Source organism: Canis lupus, chromosome 12 (genome assembly GCF_011100685.1).
Source record: "Canis lupus familiaris isolate Mischka breed German Shepherd chromosome 12, alternate assembly UU_Cfam_GSD_1.0, whole genome shotgun sequence".
NCBI lineage: Eukaryota > Metazoa > Chordata > Mammalia > Carnivora > Canidae > Canis > Canis lupus.
The window spans coordinates 55,706,585-55,725,368 of record NC_049233.1 but is presented as its reverse complement, the minus strand read 5'-3'; the positions used below and the strand labels follow the sequence as shown (position 1 = coordinate 55,725,368).

Sequence of the window (18,784 nt, the reverse complement as noted above, 5' to 3'; positions counted from 1 at the left end):
TGGCCAATAACTGGAGCAGTCAAAACACACATAACAGTTATTAGTTAAGTTTGTGGTACTATATGGGTGTAGTTCAGGAACCCCAAACAATTACAACAGTAACAGCAAAGATCACTGATCACAGATTGCCATAACAAATACAATAATCATGAAAAAGTATGAAATGCTGCAAGAATTATCAAAATGTGACATAGAGACACAAAATGAACAAATGGTATTCAGAAAATGGTGTCAAGAGGCTTGCAGATGCAGACTTCTCACAAACCTTCAACTGGTTAAAAAACAAAACAAAACAAAACAAAACAAAACAAAAAACCCACAGTATCTGCAGGGAACCCTGGGAGGCTCATTCAGTTGAGCTTCCAACTCTTGATTTTGGCTCAGGTCAGCATCTCGGGGTCACGATCTCAGGGTCATGGGTTCGGGCCTCTCATCAGGCTCCACATTCAGCATGGAGTCTGCTTGAGGATCTTCCCCTCCCTCTGTCCTTCCCCCTACTCATGCACACGTGCATACTCTCTCTCTCGAATAAATAAATATTTTTTTTAAAAACCAGTATCTGCTAAGTGCAATAAAGTGAAGCACAATAAAACAAAGTGCGCCTATGTTATATGATGTGAGAAAGATATGAAATTCAAATTTTAGTATCCATAAAAAAAGTTTTATCAGAATATAGTCATTCCATTTACTGGAACATAGCTTTTTATCTACATATTTGTGTCGGGTGGTTTTCATGCCATAACAGCAAGATGGAGTAGTTGCAACAGAGCTTTATGTGGCCTGCCAAAGACTTTATTAAATGGTCCTTCACAGAGAAAGTTTTCAATCCCTGATATGGAGTATAAATGGGGCTGGGCATCAATAGCATAATATTGTACAAAAGAGCATGGCTCCAGATGACACTACAAAAGAAGTAAGACTAAACAAAAGGATCCTGACACATGAGGAATTAATTCAGAGCCTGTAGAGGGGGAGGAACAAGCAAAGTCATCTGAAAAGAAATGATGGGAAGGGGATCTGAGAGGGTACATAATAAGAGTCCAGAGAGTGTGATGTCACAAAAACCCAGAGAGAAAAGCCTTCAAAGGAGAGGCAGGTTGGCTGCATTGAATGAAGTTGAGAGGTCATGGTGACATTATTTAATTAATTTGGCAATATCTGAGACTGTCAAAAACAATTTCAGTAGAATGATGGAAGTCTCAGGACTTGAGTGGTAAAGTGAAAATGAGTAAATGTAAGTTCATGCAACTTTTTTCAAAATTCTGCTGTGAAGCCAAGTAGAGAAATAAGTGGTAGCTGAAGGGGAATATAAGAATTAAAAAGGGTTTTTGAAACATGTACAATAAACAGAAGAGACAGCAATGAAGATTTGGGGAGTGAAGCCTGAGAAGATCCAGAGCTTCGGTGGAGAGATTAACTTTTGACAAGATACCTCTTCCATCATAAAAGATAGGAATACACAGAACAAGTGCACAGAAACAGGGGTTTGGGGATTTGATGGTGAAAAGATGCAGATTTTCTTGTCTGCATCTATCTTCACAATGGTAGGTGAGTTTTCCTTGTGCTGTGTGTACTGGAGGTAGGGTAATGGGGGTACGGGGCAAAGTTTGAGAAGAGAGAAGAAATGAGAAAATTGCCAGGAAAAAGAAGTTTACTTGGAAACCAACTAGCACTGCCTGGCAAGGATGTGTTTCCATCTGAGAAATGGAATCATGGATTTGAAGTGAAAATTGTAACTTTTCCCAGCAACCACCCCAAAGTTGATACTTATAGTGGGATGCAATGGATAATTCTCCAAAATTGCCGAAGGCTAGAACCAGGCTTGGTTCCCTCTAAGGTCAGTGGCTATATTCTTTGAACTGTGCCAAACTTTTTCTACCCTGACAGATCCATGCATGGCTATGACTCATTTTTCAGGACCTAGATCTGTTCAATTACCATATATCAAATAGGTAATTTTTCTCCCTGCAAAGTAAAATGCAAATTAACCAGAACTAGTTCCTATCAGAACTATTATAACTTATGCAGTATCAAACATCTTCAAGGACTTCACTATGCTCCATACACAATTTTTTTCACCTTTAAAAATATATATTTACAAATATATATATATATATATATATACAGGAACAATTCCCCATTCTCTAGGACTTTTAGAAAAAAAGATCCATTTTTGGGGAAGTAAAACAAACAATGGAGACAGGTGTAGCACCGTCCCCCAAATCACCAACCCCCAGGTCCCCAGGCCTGGGCTGGGCTGGTGCTGACAGGAGGTGAACCCAGGGTCCTTTGAACCCACCTTCTCTAGCCTGGAATTCAGGTAGGACAGGCTTTATGTCCCCCATTCCTCCCTCCCAATTCCAGGGACACTTAAAGGGTCTTTTGTACCGCCCGCAGGAAATTGGGGGGCTGGGAGAATGATAATCCATTTCCATAAATGCAGTGGTATGTTGATCTGGCATTTCCAACCACTATTCAATCCACTCTGAGAAAGCACTCACCATGTATTTCTTTTTCTTTAGTGCATCCTTAACATCTAGTAAGTTTTTAACAAGTAGGTGCTCATTAAGTATGATGAGTTAGTGGCTCTCAACTTGAGAATAAACTACAAGTGGATTTTTTAATGAAGTATACAAATGAAATACAAATTAACTGAAGTCACTTGATGTATTTAAATCAGTCCATCTGAATTGAATGTCTGCATCATTATTCTATTCAAATGGAATACCTACTTGTAATATAAATCTTAAAACTTCTGTTTGGCCAGTTGTTTTTTATATTGAAATCAACCACAGAGACCATATATTTTTGCTATCAGATTGTTTTCTTTATAAAAGTCTTATATTGGAACCGTAAAACTCCCATATACTACTACTTCATACAAATACTAAATGCTTCCAGCAGAGGGCTCAAGAATTCTATTTTAAGGAAAAAAGTTTAAAAAGCTCATTGTCCAACAGTGGGCTATTGTAAAATTCCTTCAGAAGGCAGTTCTCACGAAAAATACTTCTTCCTCTTGATCAAGTAATCCCAGGTGTATGAATTTATTTAAAATAATCCAAATGCAGGGTGCCGGGGTGGCTCAGTCTGTTAAGCACTGAACTCTTGATTGGGGCTCAGGTCATTATCTCAGGATTGTTAGATTGAGCCCAGTCAGGATAAGGTTCAGCACTGAGCCTGAAGCCGGTTTAGGATTCTCTCTCTCTCCCCCCCTCCCCCTGCGCCCCCATCCCTGTTCTTGAGAGCGCTCACTCACTCGCGTTCTCTCTCTCTCTCTCTCTCTCTCTCTCTCTCTCTCGAAACAAATAAATTAATTAATTTTTTAAGTGATCCAAATGAAAGAAAAAACTAGATTATAATAAGACAGCATTTATGGATAAACGTGCTTTTATCTAACTCCAAGAAAGAAACTAAATTTATATACTGTGGATAAATGTACTTTTATCTAATTCCAGAGAAGAAATTAAGTAAATTATAATCACAAAAAATTATATAAAACTACTTAGGTATATGAGTAAAGGCCAGGGGGAAAAAAAACAGAAAGAGAACATATAATGTGTAAGTAAATGAGAATTTGGGTGAATAGAATTCAGATGAATATTGCTTTCTTTTTTATTCTTCTTTATGTTTGTGTAACCATTTGGGTGATTTTTTTCTTTATTTTCAAAAATGAAGAATGATATGCCCTATTTTTAGTGCTGAAAACAAGGATGGAAAAAATTTAGAAAGCAAGTGGAATGGTTTATTTATGGAACAACTTGGGAATTTGGAGACACTTCATTTTCAAAGGCAGAACTAATCGGGTATAGCACCACTTTATTCATGCCTACAAATAACATTAAAGTACCTCTGGGATTTCAAAGATGTTCAGAGGCCCCAAATCTCTTTATTTACCCAATATATTTATTTATATGATATCTCATTTTTTAAAAAAGATCTTATTTTTATTTATTTGACAGAGAGAGCACAAGCAGGGGAAGGGGCAGGGCAGAGGGAGAAGCAGACTCCCTGCTGAGCAGGGAGCCCAGTACGGGGCTCAATCCCAGGACCCTGAGATCATGACCTGAGTTGAAGACAGATGCTCAACCAACTGAGCCATCCAGGTGCCCCATAATATCTCATTTTGATATGGATCTGAAGGATCAATAACAAGCATTTAAAAATTAGGAACAAAAATAACTCAAGCTAAGAGAAAATAGGAAACAAAAAGTAACATGAAGTCAGGAGAAGAGGTGTATATATGCATATGTTTTTATATCCTTATAACTATTTTTTAAGATTTTATTTATTTATTTGAGAGAAAGTACAAGTGGGGTAGGGAAGAACAAAGGGAGAAGCAGACTCCCTGGCTGTGCAGGGAGTCCAATGCCGGGCTTGATTCTAGGACCTTGGGATCATGACCTGAGCCAAAGGCAGACACTTAACCAACTGAGCCACCCAGAAGCACCATCCTTGTAACTATTAAAAGTAGGCCACAAACATGCCTCTAAGCTTCCTAGAATCAAACTAAAAAGGAAATGTAACTTAATAAGGGTAAAAAGATAAAAAATGTAACCTAATAAGGGTAAAAACCTTAGTAAGGGAAAATGAATCCTAGCTTCTCCAGGCCTTGAGATCTAATGGAAATTTTCCTGAAGATATTAAGAGTGTCATTGCATGACTTACCTGGTGATGATAGTGTATTTTATAAAGCATTGCATAAAAAGTAAGTCAATAATTCTTTGAACCCAGACATTTAGTTTTCTGATTTTCAACCTTGATCCAGGTATAAAATTTAGAATAGTTGGGCAGCCCCGGTGGCGCAGCAGTTTGGGGTGTGATCCTGGGGACCTGCAGCCTGGGGTGTGATCCTGGGGACCCGGGATTGAGTCCCACATCGGGCTCCCTGAATGGAGCCTGCTTCTCCCTCTGCCTGTGTCTCTGCCTCTTTCTCTCTGTGTCTATGAATAAATAAATAAAATCTTAAAAAATTTTTTTTAAAAATTTAGAATAGTTGATCATTGCTTCTTAATAGAGGCAGTACAGCCTTCTAGGGAGCAATATGGAAATTCGTGCAGGTACTTTTGGTTGTCCCAGGAGGAGGGACACTATTGGCATTTATTGGGTAGTGGCCAAGGATGCTGTCACACTGTACAGGACAGTCACAAACCACAGAAACACCCTCTATCCTACACATCTGAATTCCCTGCTGGACATGCACATAAATGAAAAAGCTTACTTAGAAAAATCTGAGCCCAGAATCTAATTCTGTTTTACATATAAACACATTTTTTTCTTGTTTTTATGTCAAGATACACTGAATTCTCCAGGAATGCTACCACAGTAAAAACCAAGAAAAGCTGAGGTGCCTGGGTGGCTCACTTGGTTAAGCATCTCTGCCTTTGGCTCAGATCATGATCTTGGGGTCCTGGAATTGAGCCCCAGTCAGGCTCCCTGCTCAGCCAGGAGTCTGCTTCTCCCTGTCCCCCTGCCCCTACCTCCCCCATCATGCAACACCTGTGTGCACACATGCTCTCTCAAATAAATAAATTTTTTAAAAAGTCTACTACTTTGCTTTCTATGGAATTTTACTATTTTAGAAAATTGTTTCATTATGTTTCCTAAAGAGATCTACCCCAGTATGTATCAACTGAAATACATATCATTTCTATTATACTTTCTTTCCTTCTGTTTACTCTTCATATATAGTTAAGGTTTCTTTTTGATGTGTAAAGTAATTATTATATCTAAGAATTTCATTTCAGGATAACCTAAAACATTCAATGTTGCCTTTTTATATTAAGGTCTGATAGATGAGGTTGAGAATCACCAAGCCTGAGAGACAGTGTATCTTCTAGGAATCCATTATGTATATAATTTCTCCAAATGAACTTTTAGTGAAAACTGTCCCAGAAAATAGGCTGAGGCTGGAGTGCAATTATTCTCTTTTGCTGAATCAGGGGAAAAGCTTAGGTACTTTAAAAAGCCATCAATAGGCTGACATCTTCTTATGAAAATTAATAAGCTAATCAAGTTTCTCCATTAAGTAAACTGTTAACCTCCTTCCACTCAGAAGTGATTTGATAGAGCCCCTAAAAGAAGGGTCAGAATTTCCTTAGGGAATGTTTTGGAGAGCAGCCAACACTCAGAAATTCTAATGACCAAGAAAGAGCCCTGCTGAGAAATTCCACTTTGATTTCTGCTTAGAAATACTATAAAACAAGAATTACTGTTCATCCACCATAGCAAAGGAAAAAATTTCAGATGGGTATCATAAAATACAAAATGTCTGGCAATAACACTTTCTGCTAAAACATTCAAAAGAAACAAGCGCACAGAAGTGCAAAATCTACCCTGAATTAACTAAGTGGGTTGACCTACTATTTTAAGTTGCTGGATATTAGCCAATTCCACTTTGGAGGACATCAGCTAGAAAAGGGCTGTTTGTTTATTGCCCCACTTATGACAACAGAACCATTATCAAAAGCATACAGGAAATACTTCTCTTTCTATACTGGCAATAGGGTGGGGATGGGAGATAGAGTCAGAAGGAGAGTAGAGGAAAGAGAGGCAACAAATCTAGTTCATTTGAATGGAGTTTCATAAATAAATAAAGATAAGGTTAAAACACAGAGGGGCCACACTCATCCTTGTCATCTAAAGCTAACTCAGATATCCAGAGACCCCATCTGGATATGCATGTTCTGTACACAATGAGCTCAAGTACCCTGACCCCTGAAGGGTTCCTCAGCACAGAATTAATGCTGAGAAAGATCACAAATGCTTTTAGCATATTGTTGAGACATGTTTTGTTTTTCTAAGTGACTGAGTTTCACAATATCTCAAAGGAAAATATCTGTGCCTAAAACGTGACTTATCACTCAAGTAGAATGCTAGACTAATGTAACTGAGGTCTGACTCCATTTTTGATGTTTGTCTGCTAACAGCTTTCAAGTCTCAGCACCCCCTCCTCCCTGCTTCCCTCACACCTAGAAAAAAGTAGGAGAAAGACTCAGTGCTCTCTCCTGTGGTGCTGGTAGGAAGTTCAAACCACACAAGCCCCAGCCTGTGTGAAGATCCTCCAGCTCCATCCCCTAACCACAATAAAAGCCAATCACTGCCCTGCTTGCCCTGTGAAGCCATTTTTGAGCCTGCTTGGGAGCTGCCCTGTCCTCCCCAGAAAGCCTCATTGTGTGAGTAATAAGCCTTTTTTACATCCTCTTGGTACATGCGTGTTATTTCCAGTTTCAACATCTGAATCAAATTTTGCATAGGTGAGGGAGCCATTCTGGTTTTAGAGAATGCCTAAAAGATAACGCAGAAACCCAAAACTTGCAAATTAGTACAGAAAAGTCAGGAAAGTTTTAAAAAAAAATTTAAGTATCAGCTTCATTACCAAATGAAAGCAAATCTCAGAAGTGTGGCCACAGTTACACTTCTTCACAGAGAGTTATTTTAGATACTGATATGCTGAGCAAATGGCTTTATAATTCTTGCAGCATAAACTACACCTGGTTACATTCTGGCCAGACGGCATGCACAAATTTAATATAGAACAGGCTGGCTGAAGCTGTTAATTAGAACTGGTCCTGCTCTACAGGGAGGAGCTCCTCCCATGTGGCTTCACTTTGCCTGACTCAGCTGTTCTCCTTGAAGAACAGACAGGCTTCAGGCCCTGTGAGTCCTTGGGATCTTGGGTCCTCAGCTGAGAAAAGAAGGCTTCCAGGGGTCGGGACCTAGACCTCTAAAATCTCACTTCTCCTTTTTCCACAATAAATGATTAGGTCCCTTACCTGTCCTTCCCACTTTTGGCCACCAAGACATGTCAACATTTTTTGCTTTACCTGACATCTTGAGAAACCATAAAAATTCCACTTGGCATATAGTTCTTGTCTATCAAGTTAATTGATACTTTTGTAAAACGATGAGTGAGAACAAGGAACATCTTCATCCCAAAACCGTAAGTGGATACATCTGCTTGTATGTTTGCTTCAATGATCCACGGATAAAAGAGAAAATCTCTCCAAGGGCAGATAATGCAATTTCAAAAGATCCAAGAAATCAACAAGTCACTGATGAAATTCAAGCTTCCTTCATTTTACTCTCTCAAACCTTCCAGTATGGATTCTGGCACAGCTCTGACAAGAATTAAGGGGAGGAGAAAATGAACATTTTCTGTACAATTCAAAATATTCTTCCTTAGAATGTGGACTTTAGACTGCTCTCTAGAGCCTACGGCACAATGCAGGTACTTGGGGGCCTTTTGCTTGCCAGGCTTCTGGAGGTACTTCCAGGTAAAGAAGGAATTCTACAGCTAAATTATTTAAACCACTGAAAAGCCTGAATGTTGGTCCCCAGAGACGCACTTAAGAAAAATTTCTCCCGGATTTGTTCATGGGCTACCATTTAGTTCAACCAGGTTATGTTTGTAAGTAAATCTTATGGGGGCTTTGTCCATGTAAAATTACACATCTATCCCTATGTAGGGATGGTCCATGGGATGCAGTTCTAATTAAGACTCTTGTCACTTTGCTACCGAGCCTGACACTCAGGTCTACAAAGAAAAATATTCAACTATGCATTACAAATACAGTTTCAATGATCATAAAATGGAATGCTACAATGTATGCCTTATCAATGTTATGTAAAAAAAAATAATGTGAACCTATTAAGGAACCAAGTAAGAATCAGGAAGTAAAACCACTGCAAAGAGCATGAATATTAAGGAATAGCTTCCTGGAGTTTACAATTTCTGATTGCATGAATATTTTTACATAACCACAATTACAGCTAAAATTTTTTTTCACTTAATAGAGCATCATACTTTTCTACATTTCCAAAGGCTCTAAAATATTAATATTAATGGTTACACAAAATATCCTTGTGAATATTGTACTAAAGCATTCTCCGTATTAGAGGAAGGTAATTAGGATGGGAGTCCCAAAGAGATGGGTTCTTCCATGTATTGGGGGGCCAAGACTAGAGTTACTGGATAATGAAGAGAAAAGCAAGGGAACACAGGTACCAAAGAGTCCTTTTTGTTCAGATGGCCAGATTGGATATGGCTGGTTCATGGTTGACAAAGCTGGCAGTACCTGGAGGTGGAAATACTAAAGGGAACTACAAATATCACTATCATTTGGTGCATAGTTTCTCTCTCCATAAGACTACAAGGGACAGAACAGGAGGACAGTTACCTGGAAAGTAAGAGGAAGCTAACTAGGCTTAAGCCCTTGTTCCCCTATAAAGACGGTATTAAGCACTGTACTTGGCACATAGTCTATCATCCTTAATATCATCACAGCTGGAGTGCTAACCAGTGAACTTTATTGTGGTTTTCAGTCCTCTTTGCTTCCTCTTTTGGTCCTTAGTTACTCAAATTCCTAGAGGCTTATTCCAGGACCTTTGAGGTTAGAAGTCTTCCATCTTCTGAGTAGGGCTCTTCACTTTATAGAAGGGTCTTGCTGTTAATCGATCCCCAGTGTCTCTGGGCTTTCTTAGCAACATCTACTTACTCCTGAGTGGCTGACCTCTTGTCTAGTTCAGACTGGGAATCCTCCTCCCAGGCAATATCTTCATCAGAATCCTTTTTTCCCTCTTTTTCCTCCCTGGTCTGAAATATGGAGAGAGCTGGAAAGTGAGGAGACTGAGGGAGGCTAGGTAACAGGCAGTCTTGCCCACCAGATTAAGAGAGAGTTTGTGTTTTCTTAAGTTTACTTTGTCCTTTCCTCCCTAAGGCAGAGCTGCCCAGTGACAGTTTGCATCACACCACTTGCTTCTGACCTGGCTCTCAGCACCAGCCGAGAATAGGACCTGGAGAGTAGCCTGGCTTCTTTGCCCTCACAGCTGCTTCTGCTCTTTATGGCTATGCAAACACACCCACAGGGTTGCAAAGCATCCCAGTCTCCGCACAAGCTGTGCCCTAAGTAGGGTGTGCCCATAGGAAGGGCACATCTCTACTCAGTGTGAAAGTAGAGTGTGCGCTTACTCGGCCCCATGTAGACTCCTTGATAAGAAAAGTGCGTGCACTTTCAGAAGATACATTAGCATTAGGGGAAAAGTTTGCTTTTTCTTTAAAATTTCCTGGATGAAATCTGTGATCAGTTTTAAGAAGGTTATGCTTTAGAGCATTACGTAGGAGGAACATGCACACGTCTTATCACACGTAGCAGCATTCACTCATCGCACCCACGCGATACTTCCAATTTATCTCCCACGACAGCAATGATTTTCAGACATTTAAAATACTTATATTTTATACTATGCTTACTACCACCATCTAAAGGTATAATCAACTGCCAGTAGAAATAGCTAGTGGTAGATAAGTTCAATGTTAACCCCGACTTTTACAAATCTATATCATAGCTAAAGACAACAGATTAGTGAATATCTAATATCTAATAATATTAGTGAATATCTAATATCTAGTGTTATTTACTATTTACTTGTATTCATGCTTCCATATTCCAGTCTTTGCTTACTGCTAACGTCAATTCCATAGTAAGAGAAAGCAGCATTTTGCATTTCCCAAGCATACTGCAATTTCACTTTTTGCCATTATCTGTGTTCATGTCTCAAAAAGAAAACAAATTTATCATAAGGTCATTTTGGTATTGAAGAAAGCAAAGTACCATGGATGCCGTCCAAGAAAGCCTATATCAATTTCCACTGTGCAGTGAAGAGTAATCCTACATAGAGTACAAGTGCAACCTGAAGCTCTCATGAATTGAGTGTTGCAAAGGCACCCAGGATGAGAGAACCATCAAAACAGTTCACTCCCTAAAATGTCCAAATGCTTCCCTGCCTCCTTCAACAAAGTAGAACAAATACGAGTTAACCTTTCCTCAGCGACATAGGACATTAAGGTAGAAAAATGGATTTGAAGTTAAGAGGACTGGGCTTGACTCACTGAGTCATTGTACACTGGGAGAGTGCTTTGAGTCATTCCCTGTACCTTCCTGGGCTCGTCATCTTCCTGGGCATGATGGGATCACTGCATTCTTCAGAGCTGTCTAGAAGATTAGGTCAAACGACACACATAAAATCCTTAGGGCAGTGCCCTTGTCTTGAAGAAGATGCTCCACGAAATGTCAGCCCACTTCCTGTCCCTCAGGACATAACCTGAACAGATGAGTTATTGCCGTACGCTGCAGGCTTGTTGCTGGTCTGTGGGTATACATATCAAGAGTGGGTCACTGGGCAGAATAAATGCAACTTCAGGTCTGGCCCTAGGGCTTGCTTTTTTTTTTTTTTTTAAGCATTAATGGCATTCTTTTTAACTCATAAAAGTGGAATATGAGCATATGACTCCTAAGCAATGAGATATGGCTTCCCTTCTGCAAACTTCTTCCCAAGCAGTTTTCTTACCCTTCAAAAAGTCCATGCCATAGCATTACATATAGTACACACATATATATATATATACTTGTGAAAGAAACTATAGGGCAATCAAGGCAAATAATAAGACACCCACTTATATCTGCATGTGTGTTCTGTCTCAGCCTTTATAGCAGTTTTTGCACCCTTCTGTTTACTCATGATTTAAAAGTGTTGCAGCCTATAATTTCTGAGCTTAAACCATTCCATTACCAATGCAGCTAAGTACAAAAATTACTCGGGTAGTTTTATCAAACACACACACACACACACACAATACACACACACACACACACACACACACACACAATGTACTATTTCATTCCCACTGCACCCCAGGAAAGTATGAGCTATAGGTTATCAATAGTAGTTTACAGATAGGCAAGTGCTGGCATGACCATATTTCAGACACGAAGAAAGAAATCTACAATAGACACAATTTAGAGCGGGTATCTGTCTTTATATCTGTAAACCAAAAAGCATACAAGACATAGTTTGCTCACCTCAGTAGGAATCAGTTTTGGTAACTCTGTGAATAATAACTGTCCACCTGAATTTCATAAGGCATGAAATCTGACTGGGCTGCCTCTGAATTTGTGATCCATTTCCTTTGTATCTCCCTTTGCACTTGCTACCTAATGGATGCTTTTTTCCTTTCTACCCACTATTTTCATTTCTGCTGCCAAGTTGCCTCACTTACTCTATGAAACATATCTCAAATTCTACTAGTTCTGGAAAAGAAAATGGACAATATCATATGGTTTAGAAAGCCTCTCTAAGGAGGGAAATTTAGTAGAAAACAGAGCTCCCAACATTCTTCAAGACCCAAATACCACCTTCTCTGTGAAAGTTGGTACTGATGGCCCGAGCTGACCACAACCTGCTTTTTGTCTCCAATGCTTCTTGTATTCTGCTTCTACTGTACCTCTCTAACACAATGAGTACATTTGATTATGTCTATGCTTCTTTACTCCACCAGGATATGGGCCTACCAACAGAAGAGGCCCTTATTTTAGCATGAAGACAGTAAATGTAAGTTGAATAAAATGGAATTAAAAAACAAAACTTTATGAAAGAGGGTAAACATCCAGTCTGTATGTGGGTTGACTCAGTTGAGTGGCTCTCAAGTGAAATGGGGAGTGGGGGGTGGGTAAAATGGGTGAAGGGGGTCAAAGGTACATACTTCCAGGTTTAGTAAGCAAGCCCTGGAGATGTAATGTACTGCATGGTGACTACAGTCAATAATACTATCGTATATTTAAAATTTTGTATTCAAATATTGTATATTTGAAATACTATTGTATGTTTGAAAGATATTGAGAGTAGATTTTAAAAGTCCTCACCATAAGACAAAAAATGTAACTATGTGTGGTGATGGATGTTAAACTAATTGTAGTACTTACATTGAATCATTAAGTTCTATACCCAAAACTAATACAATGTTATATATCTCTTATATCTCAATTAAAAATAATTTTAAAAGGAAGGTTTTTGTGTGTTCTAATAATTGCTTCAATAGCATGAAACTAGTAAAGATCTATAAAAAAAAAAAAAGAAACTAGTAAAGAACATGATGCTTTGGATCTGGATTCATACTGTCTTTACATAGTTTTATTTTGATTTTCTCTGATAGTCATATGTTGACCTGGCTCTTACATTCTATTAGTCATCATTATTATTCTCTCACTAAAAAAGAGAAAATGGATGTTGTCTGGAGATCTCTGTAAATCCTATGACAATTTTAATGATGAATGATTCTGGCTCTCAAACTATCACGTTATAATCTAATAACTGAGACCCTAACTCTGAGACATGTGTAGGACAGGGTGAAAAGGCGCCAGAGATAACTTCTTGGAACTTTAACTTTTTTCAGCCAATAAAGCCATGATTAAGTAACAGAGCTTCAGTAATAACAATTCAAGTTATTTTTCAAACTCTTTCCTCTACGACGGTTCTTTAGGATGTTTTAAAATTACACCAGCAAGCCACTGAGCTCAGATTAAAATATTATGTTACCCAGGTCATATTTAAAATCAAATTGCTTTACCTTTCAATCATTTTAGTTATAAAATTAAGGAGATGTGAGCTTTTTTTCTTTTTCTAAACATCAAAATAAATAACAAGAGAAATACCTAAATCTCAGATGTCAAGGATAATCCCCTCTGGTTAGCTGCAGTTAAAATGTTAAGCTCTAAGATGACATGTGGTACCATACCTGTCCTGTGTATGCAAACTCCAGGGCCTGCTTTAAACCAAGGCTGGTCACACCATGTAAATTCACCTCATCAGCTCCACTTTCCACCATACAGAGACTGAACATGGCCTGAGATGGGAGAAAATGAGAGAAATGAGACAGAATTTACAAAGCAAGAGAATAAGACAAAGTCCTAGGCAGACTAGGAAAGAAAAACATTGTATAAATTAAAGACTGATTTTGGTATTCAAAACAAGCCACTGCAAATCACTTTGCTGTCTAAACAGCTACAATAACACACAAATGGCACCGTACACCTCACACACAGAGTTCTATTTAACCCCACGACTGTTCTCTGAGGTAACTACGTTTAGGCTCACTCACTGAACTCATTCTCTGGATCTGGGGTCTCACAACTATCATGAAATCTGGAGAACTTCAAACACTCCTGCCAACAGGACATGGAAAGTAGAACTTTCGTTTGCTGACTCTTTGCCTTTTTTTTCTGCCTCATCTCAATGGCACAGCTCATTCCTCTCATCTGCCATGTATCATACACTCTATTCCAGTGGCTCTCAAAATGTGGACCCTGGACCAGCAATATCAGCGTCACCTGGGAACTTTAGAGTACAGATTTCTGGGGCCCCAGCTCAGACCTACTGAATCAGAAAACTCACAGTGGGGGCCAACAATGTGTGTTATAACAGGCCATCCACATGACTCCGATGCTCACTTAAGTTTGAGAATCACTAAGTTATTTAGTGAAAATCAATTTGCTCCAAACCAGTTCTCCAAATGGCCAACTTACTGAAAATCAGTTCTACTGGATGATCAGTATGTCAAATGAAAATTTGAAAATTAAAAAAAATGAAAACTTGACAATTTTAAAAAATATATCTGCATATCCCATGTCCAAAAACAAACAAGGAAACCCACAGTAATTTGTATACTTTTAAAAAGGTTGACTTAACAGGTATAAAGAGAATATTCCATTTTGGGTTACCAATAATGAAATACATAATTTAGAGAAGTATACATTTATATAGTGGAGAATTAACCTTACCCAAAGGGAGCTCTGGACTTTTCCCTGGGCTTCTGAAAGGCCACTCCAGGCCTTGGAAATCTCCAGGCCCTTGGAATATCCTGCCAGACAGGAGTGTTCTTGTTTGTCTGGCCTGGCCAATGACAGTCTAACAACATGATTTATTATGGGGGTTTGCACCATAGTATATCAGTTCTGGCCTCCAGAAACTGAGAATGAAAGGTATTAGCCTGACCTGTAGGAGAGGCGGGGTACAAAAGGTCAAACACATGGGCAATCTATAACTGAGCCTCAAATAAACTCTGAACACCAAAAGGTTGGGTGAGTGTCCCTGGTTGGCAGTCCTCTGGGCATTTTATCACTTAGCATGGCCAGGAGGAGATATACTATGACTCCAAAGGGGGAGGATGGTCAGCAGCTCTGTATGTGGTCCACTTCTGGATTCTGTTCAATGTGTCTTTCCTTGTCTAATTCCCCAATTTGTAGGATACACTCAATTTGTATCCTTTCCCTGCAAAAAGTCAGTAAATATAAAACATTTCAGCGAGTTCTGGGAGACTTCCTAGTGAATTATTGAATATGAGAATAATTTTAGGAATCCCTCAAACTTGCAATAGATGTCAGAAGTGATAAAAGTCTTAAGGAAACTATCCCTTCAAATTCTGCAGCTTAGCTAACTTCATAGAGATAAAACAAAAAAGTAAGGGGGGGATCTTACTCTTATGTATGAAAATATTTTAGTATACACTAAATTTTTTAAGTTTAGAAAAGTGATGTTTTTGTTTGACTAAAGTATTAATAATATTCACGTCTTAGAATTTTTATGGTGATAAATTTGTTTTTGATCCTCATAGCTCTATATATTTTAATTTAATATATATTGAATGGTGTTTTTTTTGTTTGGTTTTTATTTTTGAGAGGGGAGAGGCAGAGAAGGAGAGACAGACAGAGAGAGAGAGAGAGAGAATTCCTAGCAGGCCCATGCCCGGCATAGAGCCCAAGGCGGGACTCAATCTCATGACCCTGAGATCACAATCTGGGCAGAAACCAAGAGTCAGACACTCACCGACTGAGCCACCCAGGCACCCCTGACTGGCAGTATTAATTGGTGGCCCATTATTCTTTCCAGAGATCCTCATTTCTCTCCATTAGCTCTGAATTTTCATAATGAACAGAATTCTCTGTTAGCTTATAGTTAAAAATTTTAATTGTTAGAAATAGAAAATCATTGCTCTCTTTTGATTTGAGAAATCTTCTAAAGGCATTTTAAATGCTTAAAATTTGAAAAAAAAAACACTCAAAATATCCTAAAGACATTAGGCATTATGTAACGGGTAACGTACTCAATTATATTTGCTATGTTAAATAGCAAACATTTAGAATATTTTACTTTCAGGAATTTACTTTATCATGAATAAATGAAACCTGACATTTCTTTAGAAGCTGAATGGTCAATATGGTATATTTGGCAATGTGGATAGGTAGTGAACTGATATGGCTTAATGGTGTTGCCACTGGGATTTAAGGTACTATATGATTGGTTAAGAAAAATGGATCTGAAATCACATAACCCTTGGTTTGGTGAACCACAGTGATTAAAGGCAAATGTGTAATCAAACTATTCTGGGTTTGATTACACACACTGGCAAGTTACTGGGACAAACATGTAACCTCTCTCTGACTCTGTTTTCTTATCTAAACAATGGGGCCAAAAATTGTACACACTTCATGAACGTGTTTGAAATGTAGATGACAGTACATGTATGAAGTATTTTTTATAGTGCCTGTATATGGTAAAGTCTTAATGAAACTTACATACTGGAATAATGATGAAATACAATTAAGTTTTCATGTATTCTTTGGTTAAAAGCAGTGATACATTGGGAATACTATCTCTGGGTTTTTTTATTTTGTTTTTTTTTTTTTTTAATCAAGGGTAGCAATAGTTTAAAAAGGGCTCTCAGAAAATTGATTTTAATGCAAATGGATTCTGCTTATGCGTTTTGTAAAAGATCTAAAATCAAAACCAGGGGTGTCTGGCTCACACAGAGAATGCAACTCTTGATCTCAGGATCATGAGTTCAAGTCCCACATTGGGCATGGAGCCTACTTAAAAACATAAATCAATAAATCAATAAAATTTCAAAACTAAAAAGCACAGGTCACAATAAAAAAAAAAGACTTTCTATTTGTGTAATTCTGAATTTGCTTCTAGACTTCTTACAGCCACTCTAAAAAAAAAAAAACAAAAAACTGGAAAAAATTTCAGTTGTTTCCAATGTGTTTTTTAGTATACAGGTATTTCAATGTTTTATTTTCCCAACACTAACTTCTTTTTTCAGATCTTCCAAGTTGTAATTGCACTTGAAATGGTGACCAGCTGCTCTCCATCAACTCCACTGTTGACAGAAAGGACTCAAACTGCAGAAGAATTTTTTGGGTTAATGAAATGCAAAAAGTTCCTGACAACAAAGGTTAAATAAAAGAAAAGGCCACCAAGGGAGTTTTCTGAATCTACTTTCTTTGGGGTCTTTCAAAAGCAATCATAGCAAAGGTGGCATAGAACAGGCATCCTCAACCAGTGAGCTACTGAACTTGAAGCCTGGCTTGGTAGAGTCGGAATGAGAATACAACCCCTTAAATAATGTACATATATCATTGTACATGTTTGTACACACAATAAAGGAACACCAAATTTATCACTGTGGTTATGTTCGAGGGTATGACTATTATTTTTTAAGATTTTATTTGTTCATGAAAGACACACAGAGAGATGCAGAGACATAAGCAAAGGGAGAAGCAGGCTTTCTGCAGAGGGCCTGATACAGGACTCACCCCAAGACCCCAGGATCAGGACCTGAGCTCAAGGCAGGTGCTCAACTAGTGAGCCACCAAGGTGCCCCATAAGGTATGACTATTGAGGGAAGGAAAAGACTATGAATTTTACTTTACTTACATAGTATCATTTGGATCACTACAACAAATATGTGTCACCTGTGTATTTCTAACAAGTGTCTTTTGAAAACTTTTAGTTTTAATGTTCAGGACTGTGCAGAAAGACACATCTGATTCAAATCCTGGGTTCATAACCTATAGTCATGTGGCAATTTGCCTTGGCTAATTTCTCTGAACCTCAGGCCCTTTATCTGTAATACAGAGACAATACAAATCTCATAGAGTTGTCTTGAAGTTTAGATATGATTATGCTTAATGTCGGGCATAGTACCTGGCACATAGTAGATGCTTAATAAATAGAAGCTATTGTTCTAATCCAAGCTGTGTCTCTTTGATCCCATCTGGAACAAGAGCAAGGAAACAGCCCCTCCTCTGCCCTCTGCCCATCTGTTCCTTTAGGAAATACTTTTCTAATGACTGACCCACTCAAAATCCCTGTCTGGCTACAGGACTTCACTTTAACCACATACTCCTATACCCTACTTTAAGGACTGACCACATCATAAAAACCATCACCACCATTTCCATAAACACACAACTTCCATTCTGATATCATATCATATAGTCCTAGGAACTTAATGTCATAAATTTTAAACATAATTTTTAAAAGTTACAATATCAGTTAATTAGAAGAAAAAAAGGAACTATTAAATCAAGGTCTATGTTTTGGGTTTAATAAACTTACAAGACACCTCAATTAGAAGAAGTCTCACTGGATACCACCAAAGTAAGGAAGAACCCAGTCATTTATCAGCTTGTGAAGCTTGTGAAATGTCAAGAGAGCCTGTGAAACAATGTCAAGAGAGTTTCTGGAGCCCACAGTGAAGGACAAAATGTCCTTTGGTGGCAAAAGAAGTGATAGGACCTATCACTATCAGTGCTATCTTTTAGCACTGAATGTCCTGAAAAGGTAAACTCCATGAAAGTGGGCACCATATCTTCCTCCTCACTGTGAAGCCTCTGGACCCTAGCACTGCATGCATGCAATAAATACAGATGAATGAATGAATGATGAACCAACATGCTCTTCAAAAATTCAGATGATGATGTAGCTTCAGATGACACCCAGCTGTTCCACAGTGTTCTGAGCAAAAATAATGAATCTGACATAGGAAGAGAATTTTTGCATATGCATATTTTTGCATATAGGTGTTTTAGGTAAGTAGCTACAGTTAAACAGAAAGAAGCTAAGTAAAAATTAGTGCAAAGCTAGACATTTAGAAAAAAGTAGGAACATA

General features: G+C 38.3%; 1 protein-coding gene across 10 annotated transcripts in view; it reads right to left on the bottom strand.

The window, feature by feature from the left end:
- Positions 1-18,784, bottom strand: part of KLHL32 (kelch like family member 32) — a 230,991-nt gene that overhangs the window by 117,272 nt on the left and 94,935 nt on the right. For 9 of the 10 annotated variants that reach the window (XR_005368042.1, XM_038554767.1, XM_038554775.1 and 6 more), the window contains one exon: positions 13,571-13,678. The exons of the other annotated variant lie outside the window; for it this stretch is intronic. Coding sequence is in view for 8 of the 9 variants with exons in the window: in XM_038554767.1 (XP_038410695.1) it covers positions 13,571-13,678 (108 nt within the window). In the remaining variant the exon portion in view is untranslated. The remainder of the gene's footprint in view (positions 1-13,570; positions 13,679-18,784) is intronic. 10 annotated transcript variants of the gene reach the window in all.